Source organism: Platalea leucorodia, assembly GCF_965183815.1.
Source record: "Platalea leucorodia genome assembly, chromosome: 2".
Classification (NCBI taxonomy): Eukaryota; Metazoa; Chordata; class Aves; order Pelecaniformes; family Threskiornithidae; genus Platalea; species Platalea leucorodia.
In genome coordinates this window covers 2,463,629-2,473,363 of record NC_138824.1, presented here as the reverse complement: position 1 = coordinate 2,473,363, position 9,735 = coordinate 2,463,629, and the positions used below count along the sequence as shown (strand labels likewise).

Genomic DNA, 9,735 nt, shown 5'->3' with positions numbered 1-9,735 from the left:
TAAGCGGCAAATTTCGCACAATTTTTTGTACAATTTTTAGCGCAACGAAGAGGTTCTGAATTTCTCAAAATCTGAAAACAAAGCCTTGATCCTGCGCACAACATGATCTCTTATGATGTGCGTAACAGTCTCTTCCCATTGCTGAACCAGATTTTGGAAAACACACTGGGAAAGGAGCTGACAGAACTAGAATCTCTGCCTGAAACTTAACCAAATGCTCAGCCTCACTGCTCCAGCTACGGGGCTTTAGCTTGACGGCAGCAGACAAGAACAGCATCAAAAGGAACTCATACAGCAACGGAACAGAAGTGAAAACACGTCCCTGCCTACAGACCACACATTTCAATAGCATAAGTAGCCTCGTCATCTATTACCAACTTCAGGATCCACCTATGTTACCCTGCAGCTCATTAAAGCCAGTCATTAACACAGTGATAAATTAATGGACTGTCTGCTCAGGCCTCAAAGGAAGACAAGTTTTCTCCCTAATTGCTTAAGTGTATTTCCATTTCAAAGCTTAGGACAGAAGGTTTGAAATACAGATTGTACACTTTTTTTTTTTTCCCCTAACTAATGCATAAATACCTACTCAGGAGTTTATCTCACCCCACATCTCCACCAACTAAGGTTACCTGACCCTAACAGGAGCTTTAATGTTCCTATACCGTCTATAGCCTTGAAAGTCACACAATTATCTTTTCAATGTCAAGGGAAATGAATGTACAGAGGTGAAAAAAGCATTTGGTAGAATATAGTAACACTTCAGTTGAAGCCAGAAAGGTATAAACTACTGCAACTGCTTTGGACATGGCTAAAAAAGCTCCCTCTGCTGGAAACCTCGGAGAAAGGGGCTGGTAGATAAGTGAAGAGTTACCAGTACTACTCCAGTTCATGGAGTGTTAGTCGTGACCCTCTAAGCCCTGGATTGCTGCTCCAGTTCTACCTAGAAATCAGCATTTTGTCCCCACTTTGTTTAGATCAGGATCTGGTAACTTCACTCCAAAAGGGTAACAGAAGCTGGAAGAAATGCAACAGAATTCCTTCCATACCAAAGGCGGGAGCAAGGCTTTCCGGGAATACATCTTGCAAAAAAAAAAAAAAAAGCACCTCCACAAACACTGTCTTTTGTGATTTTATTAACAGACGTTTTCAGGACAGTCAAGCTTCTGGTTGCAGATGTTACAAACCCTACAACGAAAAACAAAATACTGAGTGAGATGGTGGCAAACCATTTCCCGTAACCATTCTCCTACCCAAAACACAGAACAAACAAACAGGCTCCAAGAGTTCACATCAAACAACATCTCTCACGTCTTGCATTTTAGCCAACGATCCCCCTTTTCCGCACAGGAGCGGACCTTGCCAGGCAGATTCCCTTGGTTCACTGCGGCCCTGCAAACTCCCTGAACGCTCCCTGTTCACACAAGGGCAGCTTCAGTCAGAGAACACCACAGCCTGGCCTGCACCAGCAGCTAAGTCATCTTCTGGAAGAGGCCTTCAGCCCTGTGCCTCCTGCTGCTCTGAGCAGAGAAAGCGAGCAAAACTTGTAAAAGCCGCAAGTTGCACGGTTTCACTGGGAACAACCCAGAGCAGGTCTCAGACAACTTCAAGCTATCAGTTTCTGTCTTAGAAGCTACTCATTCCGGGAGACGGGATTTCAAACCTTGAGTATTTACTTATGAAACGAGCCTACACATTGTGCTTAACGCTACTGGCTTCTAAGTCTATCCCAAACTGGATCCCGTAAGGGAGAAGCGTATCAGGAATATATACCCTGTGCTGTCAACGGCACGCTGGTAGCAGCTGGTACCATGTGAAAACATCCAAGGCACTGAACCCTTCTCAGACAAATGCCTCTAAGTCACTCAAATTGTGACCCAAGGTCCCCAAATCCATGCTGTAGAACACAACAGGAACCAGGGCACTTGGACAAGGATATCCCCTTTCAGACTCGTCATCTCATCTTCACTGAAGGGTGCGCTTAGCTGCTTTGCAGCGTGCCTTAAACCATGCCCCCTCCATCCAGGGCAATGCTCTAAACCCAGCCCAGCTGATCGCTGCGCCTGGTACAACGCAGCAGCTTTTCCTCCCAGCACCCCAGCTACCTGACAGCTTTTTTTGGTGACACGACACCTTTTCCGCACTAATCCTCCCCAAAGCCACCTCCCACCGCTCGCGGGCACTTACCCCTCAGGCAGTGGGAACCGGCTGAGGCATGGCTGGCTGCTCTGGTTTGCCACCTTTCTGCTCTGAAATGGGGGTGGTGGGCAAGATCTCTTCTTTGGGTTCCACAATGCTGACGTGGTCTGGCAGAGGCTTTTTGGGGCCAATCTTTCCACTTGGGTCCCAGGGCAACATAATCTTTACTTTGATCCCCAGCACTCCTGCAAAGAGTGACAGGATAACACAGACACATTCATTCGACACAAAACATCAAGCACGCATCCAGTAGTGACAAGCTCAAAGGTTACAGAACATGCTACCTGCATCAAAAACACCTCCTGACAACACCGAAGATGCAAGCTAACACAAACGTGCTATGGCTTAGTAATCTAGTTACTGTGAATTTATATCAGCGTGTTTACCTTTATCCAATTCATTGCCTTTGCTAACTGCAGCCTGCGACTCTGATGAAAACGTGCTACACCCTTAAGTCATGCCGTGGTTTTTATACCCTGTCTTAGGATAACTCGGCTAATTTTCCAGGGAAATTGCACTGCTTTTTTGCATCCCTTCTCAGACAAATGCCTCTAAATCATCCAATGAATAGGACATCCTGCCCAAGGCAGCCTTAGCACAGCACCACAGAACGTGGCACTGAACAGGCTGCGGTGACACAAGGACATCCCTTCTGACTCGTCATCGTATCATCACCGAAGGGAAGGTGGAGAATAGCTTTGTCTATGCTAGTATCCCTACATCAGGTGGTCTGCAATTAAGTAACCCAAAGCCAATTAAGATGCAGAAGTCATTTGTGTTTTACCAGGGGAAAGGACAAGTGTAAGCAGGCTCGGCTGGTTTAGCTGGGAAGACTTGCCAGGGCACAGCTACGGGGGAAAACTGTCCGACACTTGCTTTTTCATGGGTTTTGTAGCACCCGTGTTCTGTCTGCCTCCCCCTGGGAGCCAAGAAAGCCAGAATCCAAACTGCCAGCAACTCAAACTCAGTCAATATGCATTTCGTTTGTAAGTTGTTTTGCTACCAACCTCGGAGGCCACAGGACACAAGGGAGAATATCGGGCCAATCTAAAGCCACGTTCTCAACTGGAAACATTCAATCCCCACCACTAGAAAAGCGGATGACCTGGGATGACTACACACAATTCTGTTATCTGCTGAAGGCCCCTTCTTCATTTCCCATTCCCATAACACACATGCAAATAAAGTTCTACTTCAGATGTAATGTGCAAAACTCCACAGTGAGAGCGTAGTTGCAAAAGCCCAAGAAAACAAGGTATTTTCAGAGTCAGAACAACTAGCGGGAGCACAATCGAACCACTCTGCAAGATCAGTGGTGTATCAAAATCACGTGAGTTACCACCCCACAGGGGACAGAGGAAAACCTCCAACCTGCAGGCACGGGACACCAGGAGTTGGGAACTTCTGGCTCCCAAGCACCGCGAGAAGGAACGAAGAGAGCTGCGAAGGGATCTGCATCCCAGCCGCTCACCTTGCCGGAGAAGGACGTGACGCACGGCTGTGTCGACGTAGTAATTCACCGGGTCTCCGCTGTGGATCATCAAGCCATCCACAAACTTCATGGACTTGGCACGCTGACCTCTGAGTTTGCCGGACACAACCACCTCACAACCCTTGGCGCCGCTCTCCATGATGAAGCGGAGGACACCATAGCAGGCTCTGCGGGGAGAGAGCAGCAACGGCCACAGCGTTATTCCCACTCTGCCAAATCCACGTGGCTCTGCGGAGGCATTTTACACCAATTTCAAGCACAATCACACTTCAACTATTGTTTGTAAAAACCCTTTCGAACGCACACCCGTGCAACCAAAGCTCTGCCAATGCTACACAAAGCAGCAAAAATCTTCACGCCGTTTTAGTACTGTCAAACCCAGCCTAACAAAACTCTTGTGACTTACAGTCCTTGTAAGATTGTGGACACAGGGACAAGCACACATTCTTTGCAACACAAAAGCAGCTCCACAGCTGCAGGTGGCCAACGCACCCACGCCAGGAGCGCGGCTCCCCATCCCTTCTCAGACAAATGCCTCTAACTCATTCAGCGATGACAGGATGCTCCTGCTGAAGAACCACGCGCAGCATCACAGAACGTGACACCGCGGAGGTACCGCAGTAAGAGCCACCCGCTTCTGACTCGTCATCTTATCGTCACCGAAGGGATCCGAGAAGCAAGGCCACTGTCACCTGAACTGCAATTCAGCCACAAGGCTTGAAATTGTGTTTCACTCCTCCACGCATTTATTCACAAAGAAATAAACGCAAGCTTTATGTGCACCAGTCGGACAACTTGACATCTGATGTACTCTAAGACTTCAACTTCTATGTCTGAAATACATTATCTAGTAATTACTATCAAAAGTAACTGTCTACTACACAAAAAGCTTCCATATGGCAGAATTATCAAAACTACAAGCTGCCCTCTCCAAGTGCACCATTACTACGTTAAATTTTCGAACTGAAGACAAGTTGGCAAGGAGGGGTTTTTTTAATGGTATTTGAATCCCACACTTCCTGACTGTGCCATCCCAGTCAACTCGCTCTACTCACCGACGCACTGCTAAACCTCCCAGAAGCTTGTACCGCAGGGACTCGGCCTGAGCGATTGCACACAGACCTCTCGTGGCCACCTTCTCGGCATAGAGCTACAAAGGAAAAGAAGTAAACTCAGAAACAGGGCTGTATTTCAAGACACTTTTAATTTAACAGAGCACAAGAGCTTTATACTACTCTATGCCCCATCCTGTACACCTAGTTCAGTTGGTCCTTCCCCATTTACGTGCAGCAGCTTTATCCTCGGACACTACACTCCCGTAACTCCTTTGATGCCTTTCTCCTACTCCTGGCAGAGCCGAGACACACTGATGACAGCCCACTCAAAGTCAGGAGAGCATTAAAACATCCATGGTGCGGTGTCAAAGAGCTGCTGCTTCAAACAGCCCCAAAACATTATGTATCACTGGAGAGAAGTATCACGAGTATCACAAGTATCAGACAATCACGAGAACTCTGCACAAGACAGTTTTTACAACACACCAGTTACGTAAATCTGCTTAAGTATGAAAATGAAACCTACGAAAAGGTTTGATTTTGGAAAGCTGGGAGGGTGAGGTGTATTAAAGCTAACATCTCCAAGAGACCAAAGTCTGATACCTCAGAAGAAGCAGACATTCAAAACCATGCACACGGTCTTCCTAGAGCTGACAAATCACGATGTGCTCTGTGAGGGTTTGTGCCATTCAGTACGTTTAAGTATTTGCTGGAGATAACCAGCAACCTTCAACGTATAACGTGATCCAGCAGCACCAGCCAAGCCGGAATAAATGTGAGCACCACACATTCCCCCTGCCACCTCTAATTTCTTTTAGAGGAAAGCACAAGCAAGGAAACGAGATTTCAAACATTAAAAGACAGGCAATTACTGGTGTGTCACTTTACTGTCTATTTCATTACGGTATCATACTCAAAAATCTCAAAGATCCTTCTGCACCGAAACAGTTCCTTTATAAGGACAGAAACATTATGAATTCAATAAGGGTAATGGTAACATACAAATGCCAATCATTATGCTGTTAGATTAGCTTCTCACCTCAATATTGGGACAGCAACATTCTCTCTAAAACATTTACAGACAAGTTTAAGAAGTTTTATCTGCATCCTCCTTGTTGGGAAATAAGATGAAACCAGCCGAAGTGACAGCACTCAAAATACCATAAACAGCAAAGCATTTTGTATTTCAGTGCAAGAGTGTTTTGTGAGAACGGGTAAAACACGCCCTAAGTTATCTTCAAGTCAAACCGCCTTTCAGCTGACACCATCCAGCGCATGCAGAAAGCTACCTGCACAACCCCCTTACTACTGTTTTAACCGAGACAGTTTTTACCTCAACGCTTCCCTCAGGGAATCCAAACCTCTTCTGCACGACAGCCGTCAGCTCCCGGATGCGGCGCCCCTTCTCACCCAGGACATTCTGAGTTCTGGAAAAAAAAAAATACAGTACAACTGAGGAAAGTGTCTCCAGGTCTGAGCCTGTAAATATCCCAAAGAGCTTCCAGACTGAGCATCTAACTTAGTTCAGGGGTTGTAACACTGCTGTATCACTAAAGATCACTTCAGGATCTCCTTCCCAAGTAGCTTCCTGTAATAATATTTACCACTTTAAGCTTCAGCCTGCAGCAGCATCCCTTACAGCCTTGCACAGCACCTATGAGTCAAGAGCAGCATCTCAGTTACCTGGTGGCCAGTATGATAATCTCAGTCCTGGTTGGAGTGACCCGGACTTCAACTCCGGAGTACCCATCTTCAGCCAGCTCACGAGTCAGAAACTCATTCAGCTCAGCTTTGAAGATACCGTCAGCGACAAACTGAAAAAAAAAAAAAAAAACAAAAAACAAAACAAACGGACCAAGTCAAGCTCTGTTCAAGCGCTCAGCCTGAACACAAGATCTTCACATTCTGAGTTTGGGTGCAATTCATCCCTGGGACCATCCTGCAGACTGGCAGCCTCTCCCCTCGCGGAGAGAAAACAGCAGTGGGGAGAAATAAAAGCATCTCCCCTGAAGTTGCCAGAGACGATTCACTTCTAGCAGGAGCCTACACCACTGCTTGATCCACACCTGGCCACAGCCACGCTTCGTGCTGAAATCATAGCTCGCTATGTCTTGCGGTGGTACTGTGATTTGGTATGAATTTATCTAAAATAGTTACAGAGGTCACATCCCTTCAGCAGCCCCGCTTCCACCCTGACAGTGCACAGGCCCCAAGCCTCCCTCCCTCTCCAAGGCAGGCAGAGCCCTGCACCCTCCCGGCCCCTCCGACCCACAGCAGCACGGAGTCACTGAACCCAAACTCATTCCACTAAAAAAAAGGAAAAACCAAGCTAGTTCATCAGCTTCCAGCACCGCTCCGCGCCCCTCAGCACGACCTCAGCCTGCCTTCCCTGCGCACACAAGCCCCGAGCCCTGTGCAAGCCCCACGCAGGGCTGCGGCCCCCCGCGCCCTCCCTCACCCCGGCCTCCCGCCGCCATGTTCCCCGCCGGGCCGCCGAGCCGCATCCGCCTCCATCCTCCCGCATCCGCCGCCATCCCCTCGTCTCCGCCCCGCCCCGGCGAAACCCGAGGCCGCCCTCGGCGCGACACCGCCGATATGGAGGCGCCCCGCGGCCGCGGCGAGCCGGGCCGCCGCTCTCACCTTGCGCTTCTTGGAGATCTGCACCGCCATCTTGAGCCGCGCCGCCCGGCGGAAAGGAGGGAGCGGGCCCTGGAGGGAGGGCTATATCTGCCTTCCGCCGCTCCCCATTGGGCCGGGGACATCACGTGGTCTGGCGGGCGGGGGCCGATGGGAAATGTAGTCTTCCCGGTGCGCCGACGCGCCGCCATGTTGGGGAGGTTTAACCCTATCGCTGTCAGTGGGTTTTTTCCACCCTGCCAGGCCGCTGTGAACGCCCACAGCCGGCATTAAAACGGCTATAAAACCGGTATAAACGGGCACAGGAGGTAGCAGCGTGATAATTCACCCTGGAGGCCCGCTTGGGCGGTAAAGAGGCCCCCCCCCCTCACAGCACTGTGGCCGGCCACCCCAGGCGTGAAGGGAGCCCAGCTCCAGGGCCGCGGGGAGGTGAGGGGAGCAGCGGAGCCCCTCTCCTAACAGGCTGCTTCTGGCGTTTTCGCCTTTTTTTCTAGGCAGTCAGAGATGAAGGAAACACCCACAAGGAAAAAGGTGTGAAAATCACAGACGGGTTATTTCCAGGAAAACATCAGCAGCCGTTGCTGCCAGAGGATGCTGTACTGTCATCCAGTAATTTGCTGCTTTATGTAAATTTTAACAATAGCTATTAACTATCCACAGTTAACTGTAAATATGGATGATCTAACGGTAAACTTAAAGCTATTGCAGGCCTTTCCTACCACACGTGTGCAGCATCTGGAGCAACAGAGCTGTGGTCCCTACGCCTGGCTGGAAGACAACTGATGCAGTAAATAGGAGAGCTGTGGCTCCAGGGCAGATCTGTGGGGGTTTTTTTTTCCTTCTATACTGGTATCATCACCTCTGCAGTCTGGGCACTGGGTTAAATTACTAACAGCAGGATGGGATTTCTCACCTGAAACTTCTGGGGTGGTCAAAGACGGGGAAAGTGGCAATTTTTTTTTTTTCTTTTTAAATGGTTTAGGGATTGTAGGGGTTTACAGGGGTTTGGTTGTGCCATTTCAGTTAGAAATAATACTAATGGGTAGAATTGATACCTGAAAATACCTGCACGCTAGCGGGTAAATATGGTCTGTTTGGGAAGAGTCAGCGAAGGGAAGTCCTGCCTCGCAAACCGCCCAGAAGGGAGCCAGGAGGCAGGGGGATAAGGGCAAAAAAGGTTGAAATGAGCTGCGTGGCTTCCCCTAAGGCTTCTCTTGGAAAGCCTTGCCCGAGGCTCTACAGAAACCGAGCGGCCATGGGCAAAGGCAGGGGCATTGCACAGCTCTCCTCCTTACACGGATGCTGCAGGGGTCTGCGCAACAAAAGAAGAAATTAAATGTTAGAATTATCAAAAAAGAAAGAAGAAATGGGAGAGCATCATTTCGTGGCTCTGTAAATCATTCCCTGGGTACACCTGATCCTCTGTCTCCAAAAGGGACCCGGGAGAAGGTCAGAGCAGGGCAGCAGGGATGCTTACAGGTCTGGGAGCACCTCTGCGTGAAGTAAGCTCTGCAGGCTGGGACTCAACCTGGGGAAGATAAAATGTGGTTGAGACCTACCAACCCACACAAGCTTTGAGAGGATGGGCAGGGTCTGACCGCCATCCTCCCAAGAAGAGCAGATGAAGGCAGCGGGAGCTGGGTGTTTGCTGCAAACAGGTTTCGTAGAATCACAGAAGGGTTTGGGTGGGAAGGGACCTTTAAAGCCCATCCAGTCCCACCCCTGCCATGGGCAGGGACATCTTCCACCAGATCAGGGTGCTCACAGCCCCGTCCAGCCTGGCCTTGGATGTTTCCAGGGATGGGGCATCTCCCACCTCTCTGGGCAACCTGGGCCAGTGTCTCACCACCCTCAGCGTGAAACATTTCTTCCTTCTATCCAGTCTGAATCTCCCCTCTTTCAGTTTAAAACCATCCCCCCTTGTCCTGTCGCTACAGGCCCTGCTAAAAAGCCTGTCCCCGTCTTTCTTATTTTTCTATTTAAGTATTGAAAGGCCGCAATCAGCTCTGCCCGCAGCCTCCTCCTCCCCAGGCTGAACCCCCCCAGCTCTCAGCCTGGCCTCACAGCAGAGCTGGGCCACCCTCGGACCATCGCTGGGGCCTCCCCTGGCCCCGCTCCCACAGCTCCATGTCCTTCCCGTGCTGAGGACCCCCGAGCTGGACGCGGGGCTCCAGGGGGGTCTCCCCAGAGCGGGGCAGAGGGGCAGAATCCCCTCCCTCGCCCCGCTGCCCACGCTGCGGGGGATGCAGCCCAGGAGATGCTTGGCTTGCTGGGCTGCCAGCGCACATTGCCGGCTCATGGCCAGCTTTCCATCCCCCAGCACCCCCAAGTCCTTCTCCTCAGGGCTGCTCT

At 50.0% G+C, this 9,735-nt stretch overlaps 1 protein-coding gene across 1 annotated transcript; it reads right to left on the bottom strand.

The window, feature by feature from the left end:
• Positions 1-1,116: 1,116 nt before the first annotated feature.
• On the bottom strand, positions 1,117-7,465 carry RPS3 (ribosomal protein S3). The gene is made up of 7 exons (XM_082332013.1): positions 7,387-7,465; positions 6,430-6,560; positions 6,080-6,173; positions 4,747-4,841; positions 3,671-3,858; positions 2,188-2,384; positions 1,117-1,188 (listed from the first exon to the last, which is right to left on the bottom strand). Exons 1-6 carry the CDS (start codon positions 7,414-7,416, stop codon positions 2,191-2,193), a joined length of 732 nt encoding a protein of 243 aa, XP_082188139.1. The 5' UTR covers positions 7,417-7,465; the 3' UTR covers positions 1,117-1,188; positions 2,188-2,190.
• Positions 7,466-9,735: the final 2,270 nt, after the last annotated feature.

Bases quoted from the DNA above. Each gene is read 5' to 3' on its own strand.
- RPS3 (XM_082332013.1), bottom strand. From the start codon at position 7,416: ATGGCGGTGCAGATCTCCAAGAAGCGCAAG. The intron at 6,561-7,386 runs GTGAGAGCGGCG...TTTTTTTTTCAG, and splicing joins AGATCTCCAAGAAGCGCAAG to TTTGTCGCTGACGGTATCTT. The intron at 4,842-6,079 runs GTAAAAACTGTC...TTTCCTTTGTAG, and splicing joins TCCCTGAGGGAAGCGTTGAG to CTCTATGCCGAGAAGGTGGC.